At 43.5% G+C, this 17,503-nt stretch overlaps 1 protein-coding gene across 1 annotated transcript; it reads left to right on the forward strand.

Moving 5' to 3' along the window:
* The first annotated feature begins 2,996 nt into the window (after positions 1-2,996).
* LOC124647243 (putative B3 domain-containing protein Os04g0347400) lies at positions 2,997-5,104 on the forward strand. Its single transcript, XM_047187210.1, has 5 exons — positions 2,997-3,068; positions 3,159-3,438; positions 4,055-4,146; positions 4,245-4,731; positions 4,855-5,104. Coding segments are annotated over exons 1-5 (933 nt in total). The 3' UTR covers positions 4,857-5,104.
* Positions 5,105-17,503: the final 12,399 nt, after the last annotated feature.

Raw genomic sequence — 17,503 nt, forward strand, 5'->3', positions numbered from 1 at the left:
AGCCGCTGCTGCTGGCCTCGGCCCCGGCGCTGGCCTTGGCCCCGGCTCCGACCACAGCCCCGGCCCTGGTCCTGGCGGCGGTGGCGGCGCCCCTTCCGTCGAACGACGAGGAGGAGGATAGGATTTTCGCGGCGGTGTTCCATGGGAGGTGATGAAGCGCCGGTGGAGGAAGCTGGGCGACGCGGCTACTTGGCCGGGGCCTGATGCTCTCCGTTGGTAGCCATGGAGGATTCAGTGGAGCGGTGGCGGCCTCCGCCCCCGCTACGCATGATCTGTGCCGCCGCCCTCTTCCTTGGTGATCCGGCAGGAGGGACTGGCGGCACGGGGGCTGCTGGTCTTGCTTTGTTTTTGGTGGCGGTCCTCGGATTTCTCGCAAGCGAAGAAGAAGATCTACCGGAGGTCAGTTTTCCTTGATCTGGCCGGAGAGATGAGTTCCGGAAAGCTCCGCTGACGAATGGAACAATGCATCTTTTGCCTGGAGTTTGTTGGATCGGGTGGTATTCGGTCGCGCGCACCCATGTTTTTGTTCCGACCGTTTGGTTCCGGAGGGAGCGGCGCGAAGCTCTATTCTGTGTTGACATCAGGTGACTTTTTGGCCATGGTGAAGTCAGAAGAAAGAATATCACGAAGGCCGGATTGGTGGACTGGCTAAAGGAGGTTCGAGTCTCCGTGATGCTGAGGGATTTGCTTGGAGTTCCGGGCTCCGCAGCAGTGGTATGCATGTAGGGGCTGCAGCATATGTGAAGTTCAGAGTCTTACATCTCATGATGAAAACCCAAGGTCTGACCTTAACTGGTTGTGCTGGCAACTCTGTTGGACAAGGCGACGCCTAGGCACCGCTTAAGCACGTTTAGGCACTAGGCGATGGACAAACGCCTCGCCTAGGGCATAAGCGGAAGTCTAGGCAGTGTAACCAAGAAATTATCTTCCACAATAAGAAATCATGCCATACTTCACGATCGAGCTAGATGGGCATTTTTCTAAAAGTAGTTATCAGAAATTTACACATTTACATGCTCTAAATTAATATTTATTCACATGCCTAGGCGAACGCCAACCGCCTCGCTTACGCCTAGCGCTTTTTCCAACCTTGGCTGGCAATGACCTTGTTGGAGGCATTGTTTTGAGAGTGTGGACTATCTTCAGGGTGAAAACCTAAGACCTTTGGTTGGGCGACGACGGCGCTATTGCACTATTCTCTTCTTGGAGGCGTCGCTTTTGGAGAGTCTGTATTTCAGGTGTTGTCACGGTGATGGTTGTATTGCTGTTGCTAGGTCTGAAATATTGTAGCGGGACTTTTATTTTTTTAGTTTTCTTTACTCTTTTTTAACTGTGTGCATCCGTACTGCCACTAGGGTGGGACGTTGTTGCAGAGGCTAGGTGTAATTGGTATCTTTTGATGTTAATATATTCTTTTTATCTAAAAAAGGTATCAACTGATGGTTCGAGATCATATTGGACAGGTGATAGTCTCGGAGTGGAAATTTGTCTCCTACTGTGCAAATGCGGAAGTAGCAGAAGTTCTAACTTACCTTGAAGGTTTAAAACGTTTTATCAGGCTAGGTCGATGGCCTGCAACATTGGAGTATGATTGTTTGCGAGTGGTACAAATGATGTCAAGCTCGAATGAGGGCAAATCAGGGTGCTGGAGCTTGTTCCTTGAAGCTAGTGAGTTGATGATGAGAGTGGTGTTTTAACACATGGGAGCATATGAAATTCCTGTATTATGAAATGCATGTTATATATATTTGAATTTTTTAAATTGAAATGAAATTCACATGTGCATCTTCATGTGCTACGCTCTCATAAAGTCGTTTCATGAAAAATCGATTTATCGTATGCCGTGTGTAAAAATAAAAACCAATGCTAGAAATAAGGTTTTTTAGAAGATATATATATATATATATATATTTTACATAGATGACACAAAATATTGGTTTCTCACGAAGCTTAACAAACGCACATACATTGGGATGTACAGGTAGAATTTTTTTGTGACATTTTAAAATATAAGTTTTTGGTAAGGGGAGCATATGCACCCGAATTAAATTTCTCGTTGATGAACGTTTATGATCTCATTAGCATAAAGAAAGTGGAGCGGGTGAGCAACGGAGTTGCGCATGTCATGTATCAAAGATAACCTTGCAAAACGCAATTGACAGAGAAGTAAAAAAGTGTGCCTTATATATATATAAAACACCTATTCTTTCATTGCAAATTTGCTAGACCTATATGATTAACCATCTGAATAGATTCTACCTTATATTCATCACCTAGTGTTGCAAATAAAGTCGGCAATTGGCTAAATGATGTTGATCCTAGGTTTAAGCTACTTATTAGGGTGAGAGCTATTGCCGTTATTTGGTTGATGTGGCTATGTAGAAATGACAAGGTTTTAAACAATAAATTATTTTCTCTACCACGGCACGGCTACACTCTGTTTATGGTTACCTCTACAACATATGGAGTATTGCAACCTCTTTACGTAAATGTCTACACGGTTAGAGGACACACTAAGGAATATTTTTTTCCCAACGTGGATGATAATATGATCTACTCATTCCCCCGCTTCGCCATAAGAGCGTTTAGTTTTATCTAGTATGTTAGTCATTTTACAATATGTTTACTGTGCCAATTTCTTTTTTAACCAATGTCTACTGTTCCAATAAATAAGATAGAAGTACTCCAAAATCAATTTTCACAAATAGTTTATGACTAGTACTTAACCAAAACTGAGCTAGACTCCATTGGCTAGGGAGGCGGCGAACGTTAGCACACCAATAAACGGAACGTAAAAGCATGTGCATATGAACCTAGGCACCATTGGCTTAGGGAGGCGGTGCCGCACTCTGCCAGCGAATGTGAATAAAGCGTGCAGTAATTCTGCTACTCCCCACTTCCCCAGAAGTTGAAACAGAGGCCGGAGAGGAGGCAGAGACAAGCTCAAATGCGTTGAGTTCTTCGCCACGCCACCGTCGTCTAGGTGCCCAAGGACCATGGGTAAACATGGTGCCCGCAGCATGACCACGGAGCTGAAGGTGCTGCTGCCTGATTCCTCCGAGAAGCTGGTAAGAAGTAGACGCGCATTTCTCTTCTCTAGTGCTATGTCCATCCATTCCATACTGGCCACGCTGATGCATACTATACTGGGTGTGCAGCGTATCTCCGACGAGCTCGCGGAGTGCTTTGATTCCAGAGACGGCGGCGGCCGGATGACGGCCTTCCTCGTCAGCCCGTTTGGCACGGCGGTCTGGCGCGTCGAGGTCGGCCGGGACAGCGACGGCGCGTTCCTGGGTCGACGGTGGCCGGAGTTCGTGCAGGCCCACGGCATCTGCGTCGGCTGGTTCTTGGTGCTCCGCCACGAAGGCCGCGGCGTGCTCACAATCAAGGCCTTCGACGCCACCTACTTCATCAAAGAGTTCGGCCAAACCCTAACCGGTGTGCTTACTCTCTGCCTCTCTACGATTCTGTCTGTATGTACCATTTAGGAGGTATCAGGGTAAGACAAATTAAATAACTACAGTGCGCGTAGATCAATTAATCAGATCAAGTTTTGGGGCTCCTTTGATTTGAAGGATAGGAAAAACATAGGAATAGGAAAGGTGTAGGATTGGAATGGCATGTCTACTTGAATCCTATAGGAAGATGAAGTTTGTTTGATTGTAGCAAAGGAATTTTTCCACGAGGTATGGGCTAATGCTTTTTTCCTATAGGAATTACACTACAAGATTCCTATAGGAATTTTTCCTATAGGCTATATTCCTATGAATCAAACAACATGTATAGGAAATTTTCCCATAGGAACCAAATCCTACACAATTCCAATGCAAATCCTTTGAATCAAAGGAGCCCTTGAGTTAGAGCAAGTTTGACCAGGCTCTGATTAATTGATGCCTTGGAACCCCATAAACTTTGAGCAGGCTACAAACTCGTGTCCAGTCTTCTTCTTTTTTGTGAAATTGTGTCCAGTCTTAAGCTTAGACAGCTCATAGCTCATACATCTGACAATTGTTCTTTTTTTTTGCGGGTACATCTGACAATTGTTGATTTTCAGTTCCGGGCCTCGGGGAATCCCAGATCGAAACCGGCCGTGCTCGTAAGCCGCAGTTCATCAGCCCGTTTTGCCATGATTGGATGGAAAAGATGGTTTGCATACTCTTCTTCCTGCCTGAATCAATTCTTCAGATGTACCATATGCTGATTACTATGTTTACTGCATCGTGTTGTTTCACCTGTCTTTGCAGCCTATCCCTGCTGAATTTCTGAAACGGGGATATATTTCTGATGAGGAGCTCAACAGGCGGATGACCACTTTCGTGACCCCCTTCCGCGACTTTTGGCATATCGACCTTGAGAAGGATGGGTCAAATGTGTTCTTCGCAGGTGCCTGGTCAAAGTTTATGGAGTTCCAAGGCATCACAGAAGGTGAAGTTCTGTTGATCAGGTATCAAGGGAATATGATCTTTACAATCGAAGTGCTCGGGTTTACCGGATGCCGGAGAAATTTGAAGAAACAGGACATCAGATTTCAGCAAACTGGGAACAGTGAGGAGACAAATTCGTCCCAGCAAACTGAGCAGAGTGAAGAGACAAATTCGTCCCAGAAAACTGGGCAGACTGAAGAAGCAAATTCGTCCCAGAAAACTGGGCGGACTGAAGAAATGATTACTCTTTCGTCCCAGAACACTGAACAGAATGAAGAGGCAAATCCGTCCCAGAAAAATGCGCACTGTGAGTAAACAAATTATTTAGTGCCCTGTGAATATCATTTTGTGAAACCAGAATGAATATCTTCATACTGAATTAACTTATATGCTAAATGAATTACTATTATTGTTGTCTTAGCATCTAAAGAAGCGCAGAGCCAAAAGGAAGCACAAATTTCCAGAAGGAAAAGGAAACGAAGTGAAGAAACAAGAATTCCAAGAAGCTGCAGAAATCCTCTTAACAAAAGAACAGATTGTGAATATGATACTACGTCACAGCCTTGGATAAGGAAGCAGCTCAACGCTAAGCTTCGAAACAGTATTGTAAGCACAATCATATATGTATTATTTCCAAGGACATTCATATACTCTAGGAGATCAAACCCTGATCGACGATCTGATCTAAAAAGGCCCCGAAACCCTACCTCCTCTCCCGCCTCCCTCCCGGGCGGCGGAAGAGGATCTTCCCTCTCCCGCGCAGCCGCCCCTCTGGCCGCCGCCCCACAGGCCGCCACTTCTTCTGGCCCCGGCGGCGGTGGCGGCGCTCCTTCCGTCGAACGACGAGGGGGAGGAGAGGGTTTCCACGGCGGCGCTCCATGGGAGGTGATGTGGCACCGGTGGAGGAAGCCGGGCGGCACGACTGCTTGGCCGGGGCCTGATGCCCTTCACCGGTAGCCATGGAGGAGTGGATGAAGCGGTGGCGGCCTTCGCCCCCGGCGGCGGTGCGGCGGTGGTGCGCATGATCCGCACCGCCGTCTTCTTCCCTGGTGATCCAGCAGGAGGGAGTGGCGGCGTGGGGGCTGCTGGTCTTTCTTTGTTTTGGTGGTGGTCCTCGGGTTTCTCGTAAGCGAAGATGATGATCTTCCGGAGGTCAGTTTGCCTTTATCTGGGCTGGAGAGATGAGTTCCGGAAAGCTTCGCCGGCGAATGGAACAGTGCATCTTTTGCCTGGAGTTTGCTGGATCGGGTGGTATTCGGTCAAGCGCACCCATGTTTTTATTCCGACCGTTTGGTTACGGAGGGAGCGGCGCGAAGCTCTATTCTGTGTTGACATCAGGTGACTTTTTTGTCCATGGTGAAGTCAGAAGAAGCAATATCATGAAGGCTGGATTGGTGGACTGGCTAATGGAGATTCGAGTCTCCATGATGCTGAGGGACTTGCTTGGCGTTCCGAACTCCGCAACAGTGGTATGCAAGTGGGAGCGGTAATACAGGTGAAGTTCAGAATCGTACCTTTGAGGGTGAAACCCAAGGTCTGGCCTTAACGGTTGTGCCTAGCAGTGACCTTGTTGGAGGTATTGTTTTGAGAGTGGGACTATCTTCACGGTGAAAACATAAGAACTTTGGTCGGGCGATAACGGCGCTGGTGCACCGTTCCCTTCTTGTAGGCGTCGCTTTTGGAAAGTATGTATTTCAGGTGTTGTCACGGTAGTGGTTGTATTGCTGTTGCTAGGTCTGGAATGCTGTAGCGAGACTTTATTCTTAGCTTTCTTTGCTCTTTTTTGGCTGTGTGCATCCGTAATGCCACTAGGGTGTTGCATTGTTGCAGAAGCTGAGTGTAATTGGTATCTTTTGATATTAATATATTTCCTTTATCGAAAAAATATACTCCAGGAGCAAGATAGTGTTTGAACATATATAATGGAACAAACCAACATATATCAAATAACCTAACTTGACAGAGTTTTATCAGATTGTTCATAAGTTTGCCATCATACCTCTTGAACTGTGACACTAATAACCTATTTGATTGCAATGGTTTGCAGCCTTTGCCAGGGAGCTTCTGTAAGAAGGTCGGATTCACGGAAGCATGCAAGATCACGCTCAAGTCCTCAGAGAAGAAGGGGTCATGGGAAGTCCATGGTTTAGTTTACGAAAAAATATGGCAATGGAGACTTTCAGGTGGCTGGAAGATGTTCTGCGGAGATAACGGGCTCAAGGGAGGTGACGTGTGCACCTTCAAAGTCCTCAAAAGCAAGCTCTGGCATGTTGACATAGATCGTTGCTAAGATGGGACTTCAACCAGGTGCAGTAGTAAACCAGGTTCAGTATGTGTCTACTGTGCCAAGTAGAATGCATATTGGCACCAAAAGCTTCTCCGGCACTGGTTGTGGATACTCTTGCTGTGTCGATCTATATTTTGTATGTGTTGGCTGCACTTTTATGCGTTTAAACAGTTGCCTGTCGTAGTTACCAAGCACTATCATGGTTCATTTTGTTGTTCCGAGTTGTGTACTTTCCATCTCAGTTTTTTGTTAGCGTGCCAAGTGCTCGGGGTAGTTCCCCTGGGTGATGGCCACTAATTAAACAGGTGACGGTGGTCATGCTTTGTGCCCTACCTCGCTGATAGCACTCCTTTGCGCATGTCTTGGGTTTCTTCTTGTTGCGATGGTCGTGGAGTATGCTGCCTCAGTGATCTGTGTGGTTGGTGTATACTGTTGCATTTTCTTTCCTTAGGTTTTGTACTTAACCTTGCAGTGTTTGTCGTGCAACTCCTGTAGAATGAACATTGGCTCTCTAGTTGGGAGATTTTTTTTTTTTTGAGTTAAGGAGGATTATGCTCACATGGTAATGTTTCAATATGCGGGAACAAATACTAATGACATGATCAATGAGAGCTTATATCTTATCACCGTGTACGGGTGCGGCCCACTGTCACAAAGAAGGATAACAATAGGCACCAGTCACAACATATTAGTACTTGCCTACGGTAGGAAACACTAATTTTCTTGTCTCTCCTACATGCATGCAGTTCAGTACAATAATACATGCAGGCATGACATCTATTGATATTTGGTTAAATAAGTTGAGATGATACTTGTTGAGATGATACAGAAGGAGTGGAATTCGGTGACATATGGCTTTAATTCTATTGATATTTGGTTAAATAAGTTGAGGCATATTAGAAAATTTCTTAAAGGTTGGGCAAAAAATCAAAGTGGGAAATACAAGAAGGAGAAAGAGAGATTAGTTCACATCATAGACCGTCTTGATATTAAAGCCGAAAATATTCCTTTGATTCTTCATGAGCGTGAACAACTTAAAAAAGCAAATGAGGGATTGAGGAAGTTTCGGCGGGAGGAAGAATCTAAGTGGGCTCAACGCGCAACAGTTAAGCATATCCAAGAAGGGGGGAATAATACGAAGTATTTCCATTTGATTGCAAATGGTAAACATCGTAAAAATAATTTTTTTCAGTTAGAACAATAAGAAGGAATAATTGTTGGAGAGGACAACCTTAAGGTGCATATAACTGAATTTTATAAAAAAAACTTTTTGTTCCACTGGAATTGACCAACATCTCATTAATTGAAGGAGTGGTACATGATATTCCACAGATCATTCTAACAAATCCTTTTACTGAAGAGGAGGTGTTTGAGGCGATATCACAGATGGAATATAATAAAGCACCGGGTCCTGATGGTTTTCCCGCGGAATTTTATCAAACTTTTTGGGATATAATAAAGTCGGATTTAATGGCACTTTTTAATGAGTTGAGTACAGGAGATTTTTCTCTTTACAAACTCAATTTTGGGGTCATCACTTTATTACCCAAAAAAGAGGACGCCGTTCAGATGCAACAATATAGACCTATTTATTTATTAAATGTGTGTTTTAAATTTTTTACTAAAGTTGGAACAAATAGAATAACGGGGATTGCCCCGAAGGTTATTAAACCGACATAAAATGCTTTTATGCTGGGAAGAAATATTTTAAAAGGGGTTGTCATTCTCCATGTAACAATTCATGAGCTTCATACAAAAAATTGGATGGGGTATTATTTAAGATTGAATTTGAGAAAGCATATGATAAAGTTAAGTGGTCATTGATGACCCACAAGTATAGGGGATCGCAACAGTCTTCGAGGGAAGTAAAACCCAATTTATTGATTCGACACAAGGGGAGACAAAGAATACTTGAAAGCCTTAACAACGGAGTTGTCAATTCAGCTGCACCTGGAAACAGACTTGCTCGCAAGAGTTTATCAGTAGTAACAGTTTTATAGCAGTAGCAGTAGTGAAATAACAGCAGCAGAATAACAAAGACAGCAGTAGCAATTATAGTAAACAGCAGGATTAAAATACTGTAGGCACAGGGATGGATGAACGGGCGTTGCATGGATGAGAGAAACTCATGTAACAATCAAAGCGGGGCATTTGCAGATAATAATAAAACGGTATCCAAGTACTAATCAATCAATAGGCATGTGTTCCATATATAGTCGTACGTGCTCGCAATGAGAAACTTGCACAACATCTTTTGTCCTACCAGCCGGTGGCAGCCGGGCCTCTAGGGAATCTACTTGGAAATTAAGGTACTCCTTTTAATAGAGCACCGGAGCAAAGCATTAACACTCCATGAACACATGTGATCCTCATATCACCGCCTTCCCCTTCGGTTGTCCCAATTTCTGTCACTTTGGGGCCTCGGGTTCCGGACAACAATACGTGTATACAACTTGCAGGTAAGATCATAAAGCAATGAATATCATCATGAATTGATAACATGTTCAGATCTGAGATCATGGCACTCGGGCCCTAGCGACAAGCATTAAGCATAACAAGTTGCAACAATATCATAAAAGTACCAATTACGGACACTAGGCACTATGCCCTAACAATCTTATGCTATTACATGACCAATCTCATCCAATCCCTACCATCCCCTTCAGCCTACAGCGGGGGAATTACTCACACATGGATGGCGGAAACATGGCTGGTCGATGGAGAAGCGTCGGTGGTGATGATGGCGATGATCTCCTCCAATTCCCCGTCCCGGCGGAGTGCCAGAACAGAGTTTCTGGTCCCGAGACGGATTTTCGCGACGGTGGCGGCGTACTGGATGGTTTCTGGCGACTTCAACTTCTCGTCTCGCGTTTTTAGATCGAAACCCTTAAGTAGTCCAGAGGAGGGCGTCGGAGGCCAGCCAAGGAGGCCACACAGTAGGGCGGCGCGCCCCCCTCCTGGGCCGCGCCGGCCTAGTGTGTGGGGGCCTCGGGCCTCCACCTGGTTTGCCCTTCTGGCTCCGTCAATCTTCTGGAAAAATAAGACCTTTGGCATAAATTCCGAGGATTTTCCTGAAAGTTGGATTTCTGCACAAAAAACGAGACACCAGAGCAGTTCTGCTGAAAACAACGTTAGTCTGTGTTAGTTGTATCCAAAATACACAAATTAGAGGCAAAATAATAGTAAAAGTGTTCGGGAAAGTAGATACGTTTTGGACGTATCAACTCCCCCCAAGCTTAGCTTATTGCTTATCCTCAAGCAATTCAGTTAACAACTGAGTGCGATAAAAGAACTTTCACGAACACATTTGTTCATATGATGTAAATATTCTCATGATATGGCAAGTGCTTAAGCAATTCATAATAAGATACATGCAAATAAAATCATCTAACAGCTGTGTCAATCATGGAAAATGTACCAACAAATTAACAATAAGCATCATGAATCATGGCTATCAGCAGGATTGCAATGTTCATAAAAGGATATGATAAAGTGGTATCTCGCTTGCCCGTATTTGTACAGCAAAACATAAATGCTCGGGCACCTTTGAAGTTCATGGAAAGGTTGGAAGTAAAGATTATCAAAGATAAAAGCATCAAAGTTATACCACAGTTAATCACATTTTGGGACAAGCATATTATACTAAGAATGACAGTTGTGCTCTCAAGAAAGTGCTCAAAGAAAGGATGGAGACTCAATGTAAAAGTAAAAGATTGACCCTTCGCAGATGGAAGCAGGGATTAACATGTGCTAGAGCTTTTCATTTGTAAAACAGGAGTAAAATTATTTTGAGAGGTGTTTGTTGTTGTCAACGAATGATAGTGGGTACTCTAACTACCTCGTCAACCAGACTTTCAAGAGCGGCTCCCATGAAGGACGTTATCTCTACCAGCAAGGTAAATCATCCCTCTTCTCTTTTGTTTTCACACGTACTTTAGTTTTATTAAGGATGACACTCCCCCCAACCTTTGCTTACACAAGCCATGGCTAACCGAATCCTCGGGTGCCTTCCAACAATCTCAGACCATGGAGGAGTGTCTATTTGCAAATTAAGTTGCTTACTGATGAATCAGGGAAAAACATGTGAAGAGAATTATTAATGAAAGTTGATTAATTGGGGCTGGGAACCCCGTTGCCAGCTCTTTTTGCAAAATTATTGGATTAGCGGATGTGCCACTAGTCCATTATGAAAGTCTGTCAGGAGTAAATGACAAGATTGAAAGATAAACACCACATATTTCCTCATGAGCTATAAAAAATTGACACAAATTGAGAAGCATTTTGAAGGTTTAAAGGTAGCACATGAGAATTTAGTTGGAATGGTTTCAAATGCCATGCATAGGTATTTATGGTGGACACTTTGGAATAACTTGGTTTTCAGGGGTTTGCAAGCACGAGCAGTGTTCCAGCTCAGTACAAGTGAAGGCTAGCAATAGACTAGGAAGCGACAATCAAGAGAGCAGTAACTGTCATAATCATGCTTGCGACAAAATAAATTAACGGAGGCATAAAAGTGATACAAGAACTCTGAGGTAAAGTAAATCATCGAGGCTTAATTGACTTCTTGTTCAGTCATATGCATGCGTGAGCATGTGCCAAGTTGATTCAAGAGAATTATTCAGAGGAGGATACCACAATGTCATACCTATCTATGAATAAAGCAATGCAAGCAAATATTTATGATATGCTACTCATATTAATAAATTGGAGCTAATCATGAGAGATCATGAACTACTAGACTTTCTTAAATGACATATACCTCATATGAACCAACTAAGCATGCTCACATGGATGAGTATATGTACAAAAATGAAAACAAATAGAGTTCATACCAGCGTCTCACCACAGTCAGATCGTCGTATATCGTCATTATTGCCTTTTCACTTGTGTAGCTTGAATAATATGGAATGAAAACCAAGCTCCAGTCACCGAAGACCATTGAACTCATAATGAACTTTACAAAACCAAAGAAGAACAGCAAATATTTTTGGTGTTTTCGAATTGGAAACAATAACAAAAGGGAAACAAGCAAACAAAGCAAAATCTTTTTAGATTTTCTTATAGCAAACCAATGATAGCAAACAAAGCAAAATAAAAGCAAGAAACCAAAACAAACAAATGGTGAAGAGAAACAACAGAAATATTTTTGGTCTTTTTGTGTTTTAGGAAAGAAACAAAGCAAAAACAAAAGAATGAAAACTAGAAGAGTCACACAAACACAAAGCAGCAGGAATTCGTCAAACTTGACAGCAGTACAGTAATCGATTTTTAAGAAATTCTTCCGCTGCTCAGCTTGAAAAGTGTTCAACTAATGAAAGTTAGATAACAACCTGGGGAACATGCACAAAAATTGGCTTCGCAAAATAACGTTCTGGCTATTTTTGAGAATTTTTTTGGTATCAGCCCAGAATCTGTTTTCAATCACCACTTCCCCAAATATCATCTTCCTATTATTAGAAAACCACTTTAAGAAACTAAACAAGTATGTACAAGTATCCAGCAACCATAATATGCAAAGAATGAGTGATGCCGGTATACCTCCCCCCAAGCTTAGGCTTTTGGCCTAAGTGGAGATCAACCCCAGCGAGGGTCAGGATTCCACGCCGGTGGATCATACATGGCGTAGTCATAATAAGGTCCCGGTGCAGAAGAAAAGGGTGAAGGATCCACATGCCCAACATGTTGATGCGAAGAACTTGCTGCATCGGATGAAGAGTCAAGGTGTTCCTCGGCTTCCTCTGTGCCGTCTCTTGCATGATGGCCATCTCCCTCTATGTATGCGTTCAGTTCACCTTCCGTGACTGACCAATCCCTTCTGGAATCAAGGTTAAACAGAACAGGTGCAGGCAATCCTACTAGTTTTTCAGTTTTCTTAGTTGTTCTCCAAGTTTTCTTGTAAAATGTTATCTTGTAAGACAGGTTACTCAAATTAGACAAGTCAGAAACAAATTCATGCTTAATCATGGAGACTATGTCAAGTTTCTCTATGGGGAGCTGAATATCAAGATGGTGAGGTTCTACACCATGCATAGCTAATAAACGAGAGGCGATGAGACCTCCACAAATTCCGCCCTTCTCACGGTTAGTAGCAAGTCTATAGGCTATCAAAACACCCAAATTATAAGTCCTATCACCTTGTAATGCAGCAGCTAGAAAAGCTAAATCCTGGATAGATAACTTACTTGCATTCTTTCTAGCAAGAACGCACTTGGTGATGAAATAAGCAAAGTAGCGAATAGCTGGGAATTGAATGCTACTGATTTTACCACTATCCTCTGAGAAGCTTCTTCCATGACAAATCATCTTGTAGAGACTTAAGAGCTCCTGCGATAGTCCCCTTATCTTCTCGCATGATCCCCATTGTGGCACTCTAATTGCTGCACAAAAATCATCGAATGGCAAGTTGACAGTTTTATTACAAATTTTGTATCGAACCATGGGGTTAGATTGAGACCAATTGAATTCAAAATCCTGAACCACAGACATGGTCAATTTTGCATATTGGTATGGTTCACCAACAACAAAACTTTCCAACCCTGCATTGGAAATCAGTTTTTGAACATCTTGCAAGATTCCTGCACTCCTCATAAAATCAATGCACGGTTAGTAAGAGGGGTATACTCCCTCTTCGCGGTTAACTCTCATAACTTGTTGCACCTCCAATTCTTGTTGGTTAGTTGATGACTATTCCACTCCATTTTCTGAAATTTTCCAACAACCATTATAAAATTTGATTTGGTGACATATAATCGAGGGAAACTATTATAGGAACTTGCTAGAGTACTAAACATGCATCAAAACTAGTTTTTACCACTTAGAACAAGCATGCAAGCTCACTAAACATGTTACCTACAGCAGCAAAATATTCAAGATATACTCAACCAAACAAAATTCTACTTGGATAATCGAAGGAGTCACATACCGGAGAGCAGATGTGCCAAATTTCAGACAGAAATCTGGGCTGAGCAAAGAGATCGAGAAATCTTGAGCTCTTGAGCAGAAACGCGAGTGAGAGAAAGCTGGTGCGAGTTTTTTCGGGAGAGAGAATGAGATGGGAGAGAGAGATGAAGTGGTGGGGCAAGGAGGTCCCCACACAACCGGGTGGCGCGCCCCCCTTCCAGGCCGCGCCGGCCTGCATGTGCTCCCAGGTGCTTCTTCGAAAAATAAGACCAACGGTATAATTTTTGTGAATTTTTGAATACTTTGAAAAATGCACATTTCTGGGTGTCAAAATTATTATTACTGGGCAGAAAAAGATTTTTGAAATCTCTAATTAACTAAAGAACTTTGCAAAATAAAAGTGCTACAGCAAGTAAAACAAGTGGAGGAAGAAAGAGATGTTGTTTAGTTCCTCTATGCATATAAAATGAATTTGTTAACAAGGTTGATCAAGTCTTGCCACCAAATAAATCTTACATAGCATAAGAAGAAATAAACCTCAAATCAATCATGTTACCTTGTATTGAATTGATATGGATCCAATCATAAGAGTTTGATATTCTTCTTTAGGCTCATATATTCGACAATCAATAGTTCCCACTTTGATAGTTCTCACATTAGAAATTGTATTAACTCCACATGCTTTCTCAATCCTCTTGGGAAAATAAACGGTATGCTTGTTGTCATCGACATTGAAAGTAACTTTTCCTTTATTACAATCAATAACAGCCCCTGCGGTGTTAAGAAAAGGTCTCCCAAGAATAATAGACATATTATCATCTTCATGCATTTCCAACACACCAAAATCAGTTAATATCAAGCAGTTATTAGTAACTTGAACAGGAACATCTTCACATATACCAACAGGAATAGCAGTAGATTTATCAGCCATTTGCAAAGATATAACAGTCGGTATCAACTTATCCAAATAAAGTCTCTTATAAAGAGAGAAAGGCATAACACTAACACCCGCTCCCAAATCACATAGAGCAGTTCTAACATAATTATTCTTGATAGAACAAGGAATAGTCGGAATACCTGGGTCGCCAAGCTTCTTTGGAACTTTGCCATTGAAAGAGTAATTAGCAAGCATAGTGGAATTCTCCTCATTAGGAATTTTCCTTTTGTTAGAGACAATATCTTTCATATACTTTGAATAAGGAGGCAATTTAATAGCATCAGTCAAAGGTATTTGCAGGAATAAAGGTTTCATCCAATCACAAAATTTATTATAGTGTTCTTCTTCCTTTGATTTTAGTTTCTTAGCAGGAAAAGGCATTTGCTTTTGAACCCAAGGTTCTCTTTCATTACCATGTTTCTTAGCAATAAAATCTTCTTTAGTATACTTTTTATTTTTAGCATGTTTTTCAGGTTCTTCTTCAACCTCTTCGTCAGGAACAATTCATCTCCTACCTGCTTGCTGGTCTCGATGAGGACTACGATGCCTTGGTCGAGGTGGTGTCGGCGCGGACTACTCCCATGCCTCTGCGCGATCTGTTCGCCCAGATGCTTAACACGGAGCAACGCGTCGAATGCCGCAAGGCCCTATTACATGGCGATCAAGGGGGCTTTCAATCTGCCCATGCTATCCACAGAGGCGGTGGCGGCAAACCGGCCTACCGGCCTGATTCCCGTGGGGGCTCTGACCCGCGGAACTACTCCAACAACAACACGTCAAGGCCCAACTACTTCAACAAGCCGACTGGGTCCGGTTCTGGCCCTCGACAGGGTGATCGCGGTGACTACCGTAGCGGAGGTGGTGATCGCTCCAACTACGACCGTGGTGCACGTCCCAGTGGGGGCAGCGGTGGCGGCGGCAATCGTCCCATATGTCAAATCTGCGACAAACCGGGCCACAAGGCCTCTAGCTGCTTCAAACGGTTCAAGCAGGACTATCTCGGCGTCGACAACGATGGTCGGTACATGGACCATCAAGTTGCTGCAACATCTACTCATGGCCAAACAAGCTCGTACTCCGTCGACTCCGGTTGGTACATGGACACCGGTGCCACCGACCACCTCACCAACCAGCTGGACAAGCTCACGGTGAAGGAAAACTACAACGGCAATGACCAAGTACATGCGGCAAACGGACATGGTATGCATATTCATCACATTGGCCACTCTAAACTTCCTATTTCACCTTCAAATTCTTTGCATCTTAGGGGTATTTTACATGTCCCTTCCGTCACCCGTAGTCTCCTTTCCGTTCGAAGATTCACTTTAGACAACCATGTTTTCATTGAATTTCACCCAAATTTTTTCCTTGTTAAGGACCGACGCACCAGGGCAATTCTTCTTAGTGGTCGATGTCATGGTGGTCTCTACCGTCTTGATGAATCTACTCTCAAACAAGTCTTCAGTGGAATAAGGGTGTCACGTGATAAGTGGCATTGTCGTCTAGGACATCCAGCTTCTCAGATAGTTCAACATATCTTACATCATCGGCAACTTCCTTCGTCAAATTTGCATAATAATGTAATTTTGTGATGCTTGTCAACAAGGCAAAAGTCATCAATTACCTTTTTCCCTTTCTAGTCGTGTAGTTTCAGCACCTCTTGATATAATTTATTCGGATGTATGGGGTCCTGCCCAAATATCTATTAGTGGGCACACATATTATGTGAGTTTTATTGATGGCTATAGTCGATTTACATGGTTATATCTTCTTAAGCGCAAGAATGACGTTTTCAATGTGTTTATCCAGTTCCAACGTCATGTTGAGCAACTCCTAAATAGAAAAATTGTTCATGTGCAAACTGATTGGGGAGGCGAATATATCAAACTCAATAAATTTTTAGGTGACATTGGTATCTCGCATAGAGTCTCTTGTCCTCACATTGGCACGGCTGAAAGGAAGCATCGACATATTGTAGAAACTGGGTTAACCTTACTTGCACATGCTTCGGTCCCCTTTCACTTCTGGAGTGATGCTTTCTCTACCGCATGTTTTCTCATAAATAGACTTCCTAGTCGTGTTATCGATATGCAGTCTCCATTGGAGCGTCTCCTTGGTGAAGCACCGGACTATACATTTTTTCGTGTTTTCGGTTGCGCGTGTTGGCCTCATCTTCGTCCACACAATAATAGGAAACTTGACTTCCGTTCCAAAAAATGTCTCGGATATAGCTCCCTCCATAAAGGCTACAAGTGCCTCCATGTGCCTACAAATTGAAAAATGTCTCGGATATAGCTCCCTCCATAAAGGCTACAAGTGCCTCCATGTGCCTACAAATTGTATATATATATCTCGTGATGTTGTGTTTGACGAAGGCGTGTTTCCGTTTTCTCAACTTCCTATCCAAAATTCCGATCCCACAAACCATTCTACTCCACATATTGGCCAGTTTGATGATATTGCACATACCTCTCTGCTTTTGCCTAACCATGATGCAGGAAAAATTCGTGGTGCCCGCTTGGAATTACTGACGCCTGAAGATGAATCTGTTCCTGGCGTTGCTGACAAAGTCGATCACCTGCTTGTCTCGTCAGGCGAGCTGTCCCATGCTGGGTCGGATCCTGGGATGGATCCGCATACTCCTGGCCCTGCGTCGCGTACTCCCGGTCCTTCGTCGCGTATCTCCGCGACTGGCACGTCTCCGCATGAAGCTGCTGATTATTCGTCGGGCTACTTCGATCAGCTCATCGAGCCGCGTGAGCTCATCTTTTCTCCGTCGCCTGCTGGGCAGCCAGTTCAGTTGCCGCCTCGTGTGCCACCTGAGCCCAATCGTCCCATCACTCGCCTTCAGCGCGGGATTACCCAGCCAAAACAACGATCAGATGGTACCATAGCCTGGACAGTGACATGCATGGCACATGCAGCTGAACGTGCCTTGTCTGAACCCAAGAATCT

The sequence above is a fragment of the Lolium rigidum genome, chromosome 4, assembly GCF_022539505.1.
Source record: "Lolium rigidum isolate FL_2022 chromosome 4, APGP_CSIRO_Lrig_0.1, whole genome shotgun sequence".
NCBI classification, from domain to species: domain Eukaryota; kingdom Viridiplantae; phylum Streptophyta; class Magnoliopsida; order Poales; family Poaceae; genus Lolium; species Lolium rigidum.